Source organism: Taudactylus pleione, unplaced genomic scaffold (genome assembly GCF_031769625.1).
Source record: "Taudactylus pleione unplaced genomic scaffold, aTauple2 ptg000021l, whole genome shotgun sequence".
NCBI classification, from domain to species: Eukaryota; Metazoa; Chordata; class Amphibia; order Anura; family Myobatrachidae; genus Taudactylus; species Taudactylus pleione.
The window spans coordinates 15411376-15425867 of NW_028284423.1; the positions used below are offsets into that span (position 1 = coordinate 15411376).

The 14492-nt window shown below is 41.3% G+C and overlaps 1 protein-coding gene across 1 annotated transcript in view; it reads left to right on the forward strand.

Moving 5' to 3' along the window:
• Nucleotides 1–14492, forward strand: part of GALNTL6 (polypeptide N-acetylgalactosaminyltransferase like 6) — a 1410303-nt gene that overhangs the window by 1225593 nt on the left and 170218 nt on the right. The window contains exon 7 of the mRNA XM_088448140.1: nucleotides 8987–9104. Within this exon, the coding sequence (XP_088304266.1) occupies nucleotides 8987–9104 (118 nt within the window). The remainder of the gene's footprint in view (nucleotides 1–8986; nucleotides 9105–14492) is intronic.

The window sequence follows — 14492 nt, forward strand, 5'->3', positions numbered from 1 at the left end:
CTTGTAAAATGTCACAGCCAATTTCATACGTAACTTTTTGACAATTTGTAACACTTATCTGATATTAAAGTTGGAGTCTTTTTACTGGGTCCCTGATATAAATGTATGTGACCTATTTTGTGTATTGAACACTTAAATCACAGCACCAGGTCTTGATATCCATAGTTGTGCTTGGTGCATGCGCCATAGTGCATGCAGCTCTCCTCCTAATGGCTAGACATTTCATAATTTTTCAAAATGTGTGCAGGACCTATTAGACTTGTATTGTTAATATCATTAATGTCAATACCTTGAAAATGTCGATATTGATTGAATGTCAACTTTGGAAATGTCGACATTGTCATAATGTTGCCATTGCCATTAGAGTTAATGTTAGCTATAGCATAGCATAGTTAGCTATCTCAGCTTTATTTTTCACTAAATTAGCTATCAACCATATCATGATAACAAAAAAAGTGGACACAATAGTTTGGAATTAAAGGTCACAGCTTTTATTCAATTGAAATGATCAAATTAGAATGACATAAAGGTGGCTAAGAAGACTCTACAAAACCTCAACTCTAGCCTAATCACTTTAAACAGAATGGGGGATAACTAAGACGCCCTCCCCCCAGATGAAACCAGCGTTGTGTAACTCTCAACTATTCCTTACTTTGGCACAAAGAGGAGCCAAGGTCTTCCAAACCACCATACTTCAAAGGGTAGTTGCCCCAGCCCAACCTCTTGTGCCACATATGGCCGCTGAGTTGTAGTACATGTCCGACTAGCTGCGCATCCACTGGTATACCAATTTTTTTAAGTATAGGGCAAACAAACATAAAAGCTGATTGGTTGTCATGGGAAAATTTTCCACTTTATCACTCTCATCACGGCTTTTCCAGGGTGGAGTTTGTATATTCTCCATGTGCTTGTGTGTCATCACTAAGGGATTGCAGACCTCATCAGGTGTGCTCTGGTTTCCTGCCACACTCCAAAAATATACTGGTAGCTTAACTGGCTCCCAAAAAAAATTAATCCTAGTGTGTGTGTGGTAGGGAAAATAGTCTGTAAGGTCCACTGGGGTAGGGACTGTTGTGAGTGGTCAAATATTTTGTGTAAGGCGCTGCAGAATATGTGTGCGCTATATAAATAACTATTAATAAATAAATAAAAAATATATAATGTAGTTAATAAAACAAACAAACAAAAAATCTCACCCACTAGTAGAGCACATAAAATCCAGTTAACTTTATGAGCAATACTATCTCCCAGTCTGCCTTTCATTAGATTTCACAGATCTGTGATGTTTAGCAGAAGATGGTCTAAGAGTGAGCACAAAGCTGTAGCAGAACTTGAGAGACAAGTTAGAATGCCAGTGTACAAAGCTTATTCCCCAGTTTACATGCTATATACCACACAACCCTTCTGGTGTGTGGACTGGAGCACGCTTGCCTAAGATACAGTATAAGGCACTTGCTGGATTTTATGCTCTCTCATTGGCAATCCGTGTCACAACACAAGGTAGCTCTGTTTCATTTATTATAAGGCATTGTCAGTGTCATCACTCGGTGGGTGCAGACCTCATTAGGTTTCGCCCTCCAAGGGGGTGACACCAAAATGCCGGCTCCTCTTCAGTGATGGGGAACTGCACTGTGACGTTATTGTGCAGCTGCTGACTCCTGATCATTAAAGAGAAGCCAACAGTGCATGCAGAGTGCAGAGTCTTTGGTGGCAACCCGGCATCTCTGGGAGTTTTGGGCACCCCCCCAGAGTGATGAAACCAGGGGGTCGTACCACAAGGCCACATCCCTTGCCTGCAAGTCCAAACACCTTTTACAGGCACGTGCATGTGGTCTACTTGGCGCACTGGGTGTCACCCACACAGAAAATGTTTTTAGAAATATTATAGTTCAAGAAATTAAGGGCCCGATTCAGACCCTCTCGCAAGCGGCCGCTCACTTGTTCGCGGCCGATGTTATGCAATTGCGCATCCGTATGCATCGCAGTGTGCCTGCGTGACTAGTTCGCGTGATCAGGAAGCGCTCGCTCACCCAGCGAAGACAGCCCAATGGAATGAGTGACAGTAGAGGCCGTTTGTGGGTGGTAATAGGGGAGGACCAGTAGTAACGGGGGAGTGGAGGTGCGAACGCAGGCATGCCTGAGTGTTTCATCGCCATTTCAGAGGCATGCATAATTAACAGGCAGCGTCACAGTACACGTCACAAGGTTGAATTATACACTGAAGTGCTTGCAGTGCTTGCGGTAGGGTACAGTCACCCACCAGTGCTGCGGTCAGATCCGATGGAACCCAATGTACCGATGGTTGTATATACTTCCTGGAGATGACATTCGCTAGTGGGCGGCTAAAGACAGGCTGGTGGGCGTCTATAAACATAAAGTGATCGCTCGCCAAGACATAGTGGGCTTGCTTATGCCTTGCCGTGAGATCGTCTGCCTTGACGTCACTTAGCTGAATTTCCATACGCTGGGAGCGAGGGCCGCATTTAGCAAGGGTTCTTAATCGGGCCCTAAGGGGCATATTCAATTACCCGCGGGACCTCTCCCGCGAGTAATTGATGGGTGAAAGTCCCGCTGCGCGGGGTAAAGCTATTCAATAGAATAGCTTTTTCCCCGCGTCCAAAAAACAGGATTTCCACGCGAGAACACACTGATTCCGCGAGAACTGCGGAATCAGTGTATTAATTTTGCTAGTGCGAGGCCGAATAGGGCGGCCTCACGCTGATTTTACCTCGCACCTACATGAGGTGCGAGGTAAAATCAAACAGCAGGAACTCACGTGCGGGGACACCCTTCAAGCGCGTCAATTAGCCACGGGGTTTTCAAATAACTAGTTACGCCACTGCTTACAGACAATAGTAACTGACTTATTGTTTTGCTTAAAATATTTATACCATGTAATTTGAGAAATAGGGAATTAATGTTGCCATTTGTCCAGCTTTTCGGATCTATGTTGGCATTTTTACATTAAATTTGGAGCATGCTGAAGAAAGGGAAATGAGAGACAGCGATAGCTTGAAGACATTTGATGTTCTGTAAGACTGCCAAAGATGTTGCTCTTGATTGTCAGCTGTGCACTGTTCTCCGTCAGTTTTATTCCAAGCACTACTGCAAAGTTGACAGTGAATGTCACCAAGATCACAGCATAATCAAAATATGATTGTACGTGTCTCCAGCAGTCTCATTTAAAGTTGAGCTAGTACAGTTGGCGTGAGAGCAGACAAACCGCTGAAATCATGTTTGTCCTCTGTGTTGGGGATCATATCACAAGAAGAATTATTTTATTTTTTTGCAGTTTTTTTTATTGATCATCTGCTTAGATGTCCCAAACCTGGTGTGGCAATACATTAATTTCTTACAAGCTAGATAATAAAAAGTATCATACAGTACTGCATATTAAATTGCATGCTATTAAAAGACAATGCAGTAGAGGGCAAATAGAGTGTAAATGACATGTCAGACTCACTCCACGTGGGTCTTATATTTCATCACATAACATATAATTCTGAAAGGAGATGCCCAATTAGTCTAAATTCTGAAGGCATCTAAGATTTAAAATTTCTAATGAAGTCAGCTGATATGCTAAATTTTCAGAATTTTATGCCGTTTTTCATTCTTTTATTAAAAAAAAATACTTATGCTGTCTATTTTAATAATTGAAACTGTATTATTAATTTTCAAAATTCCCTGTATACCAGCCAATGTACAAGGGTGGTTCAATAAGTAAGGTAACAAGACCTCTCACATGTGTAATGTTTTCTGTTTCATTCTAATTTCAAGCCAGGCCAGAGCAGATAGACACTGCTTACCCTCACACTCATTAGACTGCGCCTCATATCAGTCCAACTGTGCCAACATCAGTTGTATCAGGGCTGGCGGAAACATGGTCAAACTTTGTAATGCATAGTGTGATCAGATTTCTGCATCTAAAGAACACATCAGCAGCTAAAATTCATCACCAACTTGTTGAGGTGTACAGGGATAATGTCATGTTGTTTCTCAGCCTACTGCCGTACCAGCCTCCAGAAACCTTGGCCTACCGGACACTCCCACAGACAATGATAAAGGTCAGCCTCCTCTTTGGCACATCTAGGGCAATTGTGGGAATTGGATAAACCCATTCTATATCGTCTGTTGGGTGACAAATAAGTCCTATGATATACGTTTAAAAAAGTTAATGAACTAGCAATCAGAAGTGTACGCGACCTCAGTAGTCCTCTTATTAAACCATTATTAGAAAGAGTTGGAAATGGCGCATTCCCAGGCTGACCAAATCATGGTCTAAATCCTCTCTTAAGATTCTATAATGGACAGAAATGTCTTTTCGTGAGGGCATTGGTCCAGAGTGGCATTGATATAGCAGATTATGCCAATCAACAGCTGAAAATGTCCGCACCACCAAAGCTATACAATGCTGTGCCTGAAAATAGGCTAGGGGATAAGCCCATAAAGTCTCACATTTTGCAGTTGCCTCGAGGAATGTCAGTAGTTGCCGCATATCAAAGTCGAGCAAATGATTTATATTATGAATCCCCCCACCCTCCACATTGTAAAAGGGTACCATCTTCCATCTTGAAAATCTAAATTATGCAATAATGGGAGATTAATTAATTTGTGAGCGTTAAGGCAAGATTTGTTACGCAGGATATGCCAGAGGCGTCTGGTTGTCATTAATAAAGCATTGTCGCGAACCTCTGGTGGAACCTCCTAATCATGAATATGAAAGTATTTTAGGGTCATGGTAGGTAGAAACTGTGATTCAAGGGATGTATTGGCATAAATCTCTTGATCTTGTAACCAATCAATCAAGCATCTCATCAAGGAAGCATGGTTATAAACCAAAACATTAGGAAAGTGTATCCCTCCGTTAGATGTAGGTTTATAAAGCTTTCTATGGCTAATACGAACCCTGCCACCCTGCCATAAGAGTGATAAAAACAACTTGTTAATTAACTGACTATCCTTTATAATGAGGAGAATGGATAATGCCTGTAACATATAAAGAAGACGGGGAAAAGTCATCATCTTAATGAGGGCGGCCCTGCCAAGGTATGAGAGCGGCAAATGTTTACAGCTCTTGAGTTCCTCAGTAATAAGTCGGGTCATCCGAGATACATTAATTTCATACAATTGAGCAGGATTCTTGGGCAAAATAATGCCCTAAATGTGAGGAGGCCCAGGAGAATGAAAAGGACGAACCCCAGGAGGGAGTGACAACAGTGGAGTGAAAGAACATTGCCCTTAACTTGTCTGCATTAATTTTAAGACCAGAGATGTCGCCAAATTGCACAAACTTTTGCATAATCAGAGGTAATGTATGCTGGGGGTTTTAATCTATAAAAGAATGTCAACCAAGTGTATTTTAGACATTATATTATTGCTTTTTTAAATTCTGTCCAAAAAAACTGCCGTTTAGTAAACAGCAAGGTCTCCTATAAGATATCCTGGTAATTTGGTTGTAGCAGCAGTCATTTCGTGCTTCACGTGCTTTACTCCTTTGCCTAGCAGTACCAGTTATTGATATGAATGGCCCTAATGATTGTTGCTATTGTATCTGATGTATTTGAATCCTTGGAACTCCTAACTGCCTCCTATGCCATAGCTCAATGACACTGTATGTATATAATTACCTAAAGACCAACCGGCTGCCTGACACTGACACAGAGCTGGTCAGAAGTCCATCAATCACACACCAACTGTGTGATTAAGTGTAGCTTAAACAAATGTCTAGATACACCACATGGTTTCCATAGTCTGACAAGAATGTAAAACTACTTGCCTGTCAAGGTTGAGCCACATGTGGTTTTATTCATACTTTGCACATAGTGAGTTTTACACGTGCAGTTTACATTGGTAATTCTGGTGAGTGGTGGCCAATGAAGGGTCCATTAATTTCTGTAACGTTTGCATGAAACCCCATTGTGAGTTTTATGCAGTTTACAGAGAGATCAATAATTCCTCTGGTCATCTGTATTTAAAATGCATATTACACCGCAGATAAATAAGGAACTGACAAAATTAGTTTTAGCTGTATAAGGTGAATAAGTCTTAAAGTGCTTGTTAAATAGAATGATTTACAATAGAAGGGGCAGGGCTAGCTCATTTCTTGGTGTCCATTTAGTCTGATTTGTGCCCCAGGCAGCAATGGTCAGCATTGCTCTGGTTATAATGAAATATAGGTTATGCAATCAGTAGCTTTCTTTTAAAAAGATGTAGTGTGTTAATGGATAGTGAGGTAAATATTTATACACATTTACATTATTAACAGTAACAAAAGGATCTATGTATTAAAGCAAATGTATAGTAAACTGTTGGACATTCCTGTTCTTTCCTCCATATTGGCCTTAACACAGCTACATTGCAAGGCTGTCTTGCAAGGGTGTCTCTTCCAGAAAATACTGCAGAGTGTAGCCTATCAGTACAATGGTACAATGGTGTTAGCTATCACATCAAGCATTAAATTTGATTATTAAGCAGCTCCCATAGAAACTTATGGGTGCTCCTTTTGAAATCCAAAGCGTTGGATAGCGGCAGCTATCTCCAATATCTGCTGTGGTCCTTCCTAGATACATCCCAGGATACGATATATTATTATTATTATTATCATCATTATTATTATGTTTTATTTATATGGTGCCTCGAGAGTTATTAGCGGGTTACTAATCTTGGTTGCATAGTCTGCTGTACAGAGGATTCAGTGCTTTGCATCAGTGTCATAGGCCAGTGGTTCCCAAACTTTTATGAATCATGGCGCCCTAGAGTATTGGCATTGATTTCACGGCACCCCTAAGTTTAAGTTTGTTATTGAGATATTCATAAAAAATTTAGTAATATAGTAAAGTGAAGTAAATTGTGCTTACCTGTCATCCTTAGGTTCAGCTATGTAGTGGTGGACAGGTTTGCACTTCTGTTTGTTCACATATTTACATTACATTGACCATAAATAATTTGATTTGGTGCTGGACCACCAACCTGAGGCATCCCTGCAAGTGTCCCAAGGCACCCCAGTTTGGGAACCACTGTCATAGGCAGTAGAGTGGATGTGTTTGATGATCAGGGGGAGAATCATTGTTAGTTTAAAATATACCTGTGTTAATAATAATCAGGACTCTGTGACTGGCAGGAACTTTTTTCAGCACTGGCTGATCAGCAACTTCAAGGCTAATAACAAAACAAGGGAAAGCAGCAATAAAATAGCTTTAATGCTTATGTAAAAATAGCTGTTTCCTGTTCCGAGTGACAGTGGTCCCATTGAAAGCAGGAAGTTAAGCCAATATTTTACTTTTTAAAGATGAAAAGCATCACCTTGTCCAGGACTGTTAATTAGAGATGAGCAGGTTCGGTTTTCTGAAACCTGAACTCACCCAAACTTTGCATATCCGACGGGATATGAGTCCCGACTTGGTTATCTCCATCGGGCTCGTGTCCCAAAATGAGGCAAAATGTCATCTTCCCTTGGTCAGATCTCACAGCATTTTGATTGCGTTTGTTTGTGCCGCCCACTGCTGTTGCTTAGGTTAGTTAGCCAGCTAGCTCAGTACAACCTTTTGGCCTAAACTGGACGAAAACAATATTGTGGGGTCAAATTTGACTGGAAAAAATTACTGTAAATTATTGTTATTGAGGTTAATAATACTGTAAGAACACAAACAAGGCCCAAATTATGTGATTGTATCTGTATTTACAATTTTTTTAATAAAAAATACAGATCCAAAACTAAAACCAAAACACATGAGGGTGGTTTTGCAAAACCAGAACCAAAACATGAAAGGTAATCCAGATCCAATAACAAAACTAAAATCAAGACACGGGGGTCAGCGCACATCTCTACTATTAATAAGAGAATACCCATTCAAAAAGGATGTACGTATGGGAGGCTCCAGTGCCATGTACAAATCCCTTCACAATGGTTTGTATAAATGGTCTAGTGTCACGGGGTCAGTGACATCTTTGGGAATTCGATAGTGGATATACCAAATTCAGGTCCATTGAGAGGAATCGGTATTAAATACCGCTGGATGCGAGCCCAGCGGACCTAATACCGACGCCGGAAGTTAGAAGATGAAGATTCCAACAAGGTTTGTTTTTTTCCTATGGCTAACCCTTTCCCCCATAACCCTCCCTTAGGGGTGCCTAACCCTAACTTTCCCCCCTAGTGCCTAACCCTAACCCCCCCTAAGTGACTAAACCTAACCCCCCATCCCAACAGCCTAAACCTAAGTCTCCCAGGGGGTGCCTAATCCCTAGCCTGACCCTAACCCTTCCAGGGGGTGCCTAACCCTAAGTCCCCACCAGAAGCCCCTAACCTAACCCTCCCCCCGTGGCTGTCTGTACCCAGCACCCGGCATACCTTCCTTCGGCTCCCGGTGCAGGTATAATGACAGACGTCGGGATTTCGACGCCTGTCATTAGTCCCCTGCCTATATTTGAGAGTCGGGAAGCTGGCGGTTGGCATTTCGACCACCGGCATATTGACTGTATCCCCATTGAGACATCCACGGGGTTCGGGTACTAGGGGTATGGCCAAATATCGGAAGTGTGGCTTGCTCCCTCCCCTTCCAAAGAAAACTATGTAAAAGCCAGCCGTGGCACTCCACGCAATACAAAGGGGGAGATTTGCCCCCTTCAGCAGCTGGCCCAGGTGATTTGTACCTGCTTCCCCCCTTGTCACCCCTGTCAAAATGTACACATAATCAGCATCATGCAGATGCTTGGAGTAATATTCGCTTCAATATGGCTCAGATACAACAAAAGTGTTGTTTCATTTAACATTTTGATATCATTGGAGGTGCAATAATGCCCAAAAATGAGTGCAAACAAAAGGGATTATAAACAATTCACTAAATTTGATCATGTTCTGTGCAGATGAATATTATTAAGCTGTTTGTAGCATATATATCACCCAGTACGAGACATTATTGAGTAACATTTGTTGAAGTAAGAGTACATAGACTGTATTTTCTCTAATATTAACTTTTTTTTTCTTTAGGTCTCCTGTTATGGCTGGTGGATTGTTTGCTGTTGACCGGAAATGGTTTTGGGAATTGGGAGGCTATGATCCTGGCTTAGAAATCTGGGGAGGAGAACAATATGAAATATCGTTTAAGGTAATAACAGAAAAGATTACTAAATAGACTTGAAATTATTAATCACACGACAATAAATTGAATATTCTTGTTTGTTATATTGAATTCCCCAAATGGATTTATTTTGTGTAGTAAGTTAGAAATAGATATGGTAAATTTAATTTTTCTGTCTTTTCGCATATTTATTATTGACGCTACTTTTAGTCATTGTGCAAACTGTTTAAACAAATAATGAAAATAAGTATATAATGACAGCAACATTATTAAAAAAAGACCTTTTAAAACCAAAGTCAACAATTTTTACAAGCATCAGCTGAAATTGCTAAACTTAGTAAAATGTAAATAGTATCAGCACACAAATAGTGGAAAATACAATGATCGCCTAATCCCAGTTGATATGTTCCTGTGGGTAGTGAATGTACAGTACTAATAGTATCCGTTTGATTCATTGGTGGATGGTCTGTGAATCTGTAGCAACATTAAACTGCTGGTTTCCTAACCCTGAGCCTACTGACTATGCGCTGACTCAATAAGATGTTAGCAATCATTTGACACAAGAAGGTCTTTTCTCGCTCACATGACTGTAAGAGGTGCACACTCATTTGGAGCATTGTTCTCCAGAATAGAGCTCAGAGTTACCATTAGGTGGTGAGCAGAATAGATATGCTGTATTTGCGCCTTTGAACTCTGGCTATAACTTGTCCAGTGCCTGTGTCCTGGTGAATATTGTGCATGTGAAAAAAACAGGGAGGAGTAACATAGAGAAAATGAGGAGCAGAGCTGTGGTACAGAGAAAGTAAAACAGGTAAAAAAAAATAGAAGAAAAGAAAGTGACTATGGGGCCTATTTGTCATCACTTAATTTATACAAAAGCAGGTGAAAAATAAAAATTTCACTGAATTATGGGTGGAGAAAGGTCGGCTACAGACACCGGCGGCCCCGGGTAGCCAAGACTGAAACCAGCACCCACGGGGAAGGGGGACCGGTGCTGGCAACGGCAGCCGTGAGGGGAAGAGGGAGGGTCAGCACTGACACCAGTGGCAGTGGGGGGGGGAAGGGAGGATGGGGATCGGCCGGCACTGATACCAGTGGCAGCGGGAGAGAGGAGCCGACACTGATACTGCAGGGGGAGGGGTGCTGCACCAACACCGGCAGAAGCGGTTGGAGGGGGGCCGGCACTGGCACCAGTGGCCATGGAGGAAAGGGTTCAAGACACCGGGGACATATTACAGAGGAGCCAGCAGTGGAGGTGGTGGTGGGACACCGTAGAGAGGAGCTGGGAGGGGCACAGTGTATGGAGAGGATGCAGGCAGAGAGGGGACACTGACAGAGGAAAAGTATCACATTTCCGAGAAAGCTGTCTTCTCAGAAATAGCATCTTTTTGGAAGTGATACTTTGTCATAGGGGAATGAAGAATAGGATTAAATTTAACAATGGACTCGTGGCGAGTTCAAAACTAAAATATCACTCATGATTTGATTATCATGATGAATAGACCCCAATGTAAGCAAGAATGAGTAAATAGAATAACTGAAGGCCTGAAAGGCATTTAACTGTGTAACTGTGTAACTGTGTAAGCCTGAAGGCATTTAAACACCGATGTTGTTTTTAGTGTTCCTGCACATGGTTGGTTTAGGGTAGTAAACAGTTAATAGTTGTTATTGGACTCATTATTCAATTGTTGGGACTAATGTAATGGAGAGAGCTCAGGGCTATATAGTTGAGGGAGTGTAGGTTTTTTAAATCTGCTTTAGGAATTTTCAGGGCAGTATAAGTGTCTTTGGTTGGCTATTACAGAAGTGTCCTCATATACCTATCATTTTTATGCCATATGGCGCAAGACACATGGCGCTACTTATAGACTGCTCCACGGGTAACAATTCCCAGACATACGTACTTATTTTTAAATTTAGCTTTATAGATTAATCCAAAGATGCCCATAGTATCCTGGGTGCAGATTAAGTACAATGCTGTGAGGCGTGTTGCATGGTTCGACTCACTCCTATCGGTCCTCAGTTTTTTGCCTTTTTACCCAGGTTAGTGCCTAAGTCATACACAGTTAGTACATGCAATGTCAGTGCCAGTGTCCAGGACACCCGTGCATTGTACTTTTGTGCATTAGTGATTTGAGCAATACACAATTTATGTAAAAAACTGTGTGGCTTACTTGCAAAATATGTGGTGTGCCAAAAGGGGCTATTTGGCGAGATTTGAGAATAAGTGTACTGTATGTGGAACATTTGTACTTATATAGTTTAATTCAGAGGAAAATAATTTACCGAACATCATTATATTTTCAGAGAAACATATTAACTCAAATTAATTTACTTTACATAAGTGGTACTTTTTATATTGTTGTTTTTGCTTTTTACACTTTGCTGACTATCCTTTTCCCTTTGCCTATTTCCACATTTCTGTTTTTTTTCCTCTGTTTTTCACTTTTTAGTTTCTCCTCTCCCTCATTGTAGGACTCAGTACAAATGAAACAGGGCTCCCCTAACCCTGTGCGTCCTCCACCTCTCACATGCCACAAAGAAACATGGGACACGTGGACAGATGCTTATAGTAATAAACTAAGAATACCATCCAGTAGGCCGGAATATGGCTCTATCAGTAAAGCACCTACCTGTGGATTGTAATTAGATTTCCAGGCTTGTACATTCTGCTGGGGGGCAGTTCATAAAATAAAGTCTTGAGAATGTCAGTGTCAGGTGAAATACAATGCATTTTCATGTCTGAAAAGTGTTCTACTTTTTACTGGATAACAAAAATGCACCGAGATTTATATGAATAACTCGGGACTGAGGAGGAACAGATGGTACAACTGATCATCAAGTGTGAGTGCAGGAATAACAAAAAAGACTATACTGTATCCATGCAGAAAAGTATAGCTCTTTTATAAATTGTTATATGAATATAACTCCTTTGTAACATATTGAAATTTGCACATACTGCATTTTCATGTGTTGCATAGAGAAGTATGATGGAGAAGTGGTCTATAATCATGTAGCGCTAGTAGAATGTTTACTAGCCTATATGTTGGAAAGGAATGCAGATTATACTATATCCTCCTGCAAGTCAGTCATAATTGCTGATCTGTCAATTAGCCCTAATTTCCCTAATTGCAGCAGTCTTAGATGAGGACTGCTGTTTTTATTTTACTCTTTTCTGCTCCGTAACACCTCACAGATACCCCTTTCAAACATAAAATACCCAGATTTTTGACGGTGCATACTCACCAACCTGGGTCTAGATAATGGGGGCTATTCAATTTGGAGCGAAAAGTCCATGCTGGACTTTTCGCTCCACATCGGAGGTCTTCTGGGTATAAAGTATCGGGCGCGTGCCCGCTTTATCCCCGTATTCAATTACAAATCAACAAAAATGGGAACCGGAGGAAAGGTAAGTATCGCCAAAAAACGTGAATTTTCGGGAAATATTCCAGGGGCCCCCCTAAAGATGTCTAGACATGGGGGATCACTCTGGGTACCCCCATTTTTACCTGCAGAAGGAAGTCGGGGTTTCTAATAGCCGCGGCAGGTGCATATTTGCGGCTATGAAGAAGTGGTGAAGAATAGCACTTAGATTTTTTTTTTGTAAAAATAACTATTCCTATCATATTTGGGGTACATGGAGGTAAGCATATTTCTAAGACCCAAAAAAGATTTTCAAAAATTCTGCAAAAATGCACCTGCCGCTACTCCTGCAATGAAGAAAACACCTGCCGCATATAAGGGAACCCCTCTGGACTCCATTCCGCTAAGTTAGAAGTGTGTTCCTTATTTTATTTTTTAAAACCCCAAAATTTAAATACATTTTTTGGGGTGTCCCTTTTTTTTCTTCCTTTTTTTAACATAGATCGTTTTACGGGGACATTCCCAAGGGTGCAGGTTATTTTTTTAAAGCCTGCACCCCTAAACCCCAATTCTGCACTTTTTTTCGGCAGCAAAAGGTTGGCAAAAAATTAGCCCCATGGGCGAAAAGTCAATGTAATTGAATACGGGGATATGGGAAATAGACGAAAATAACGGACTTTTCGCCCCATATTGAATATGGCCCTATGTGTGAAAGGGGCTGACCCAGGTTGGAGTCCCAGGCCCACAACCCTGCTCTGTACCACGGATTGATAGACCCATATTTCCCAGGTCTTCGGTCTGAAAGGTGAATTAGTGGCCCCTCAATGCCCCTGTTTCCTCTGGCTCTATTCCTGTATTTTGGGGATTCCTTCCTCCATTCATTCTGCGAATCTTCGAACGCAGCAGTGGATCACAAAAGCTTGCAGTGCGCGTCTTTCTACTACAGGCGCCTCCTGCTGCTTTTATATATTTTCGCACAGCAGCTGCATCCAAAGATGAAGCTGCTGTATGAATTGTGTGCAGCGCTGACCTATGTCACCACAGCTATAGTGTGTGGGTATATTGCTAACATCCACCATTGCATTTACTGCTAAGAAACCCGGTGCTCTACAACGCCCAGTGATTTCCTAAATCTCCAGACTGCTTCTATATGTTACAGTTATATTTATCAATCCCTGTGTCTTATGCTACTTGTTGTTTTACCTGATTTAATCAACCTAAGAATTGGCTAAGCTGTGCAACGTGTGGACTAACCATCACCTGCACCAAACAACTACCCTACACACTCAACATCATACAGTATGTACTTTGGCCAAGTGATTTCCCTCCTGGTGGGTAAATTGTATGGGAGACTACAGCATCCAGCATCCCTGTTGCGCACCACACTGTTACACAGTTCTGCAAATAGGTGATGGGCCTAGCAATCTCAATTTAATAGGCTCTGGATCCCCATACACTAACCAAAACTCTGCTAATATTTCCAACCATTATTGTAGCAAAATATCTTGGCAGCCCTGATAATGGCCCAATGCAGATAAAAAGATATTTAATTTACTGTAAATACAGATCCAGTCAATTTCATAAGTATCTAATGCCTGAAGTGTAATGCACAATCTGCTTAGCTACACAGTATTTTTCACATGTAATAAAATACCAAGATATATCCAATATACAGAATGTGTAAGCAGGGCCATAATAGTAATGCTCAAAGTTCATTAAGGAACTTAGTATTAGAATAAAGATGCAATATGGTCTCCTTGACATTGTCGCAAAGATCCATGGAATGCTATGAAACGTCATACCTTAAAAAGAGTGCTTGATTCATGACCACAGGCCACAAGGGTGTCACCAGCACATTCAACAACCTGGATTGCAGAACCTGTCATTTTTCTACTTGGAGGAGGAGAGAGGTGAGACAATCAAAGAGGAGAGGGGAGTGGATCAAAAAAGAGATCAAAGAAGAGAGGAGAGGATAAGGGAACCAATCAGAGAGAAGGAGGGGTAAAAAGAGGCAATTAGAAAGGAATGGAAGGGAAAGGAGCCAATCAGAGA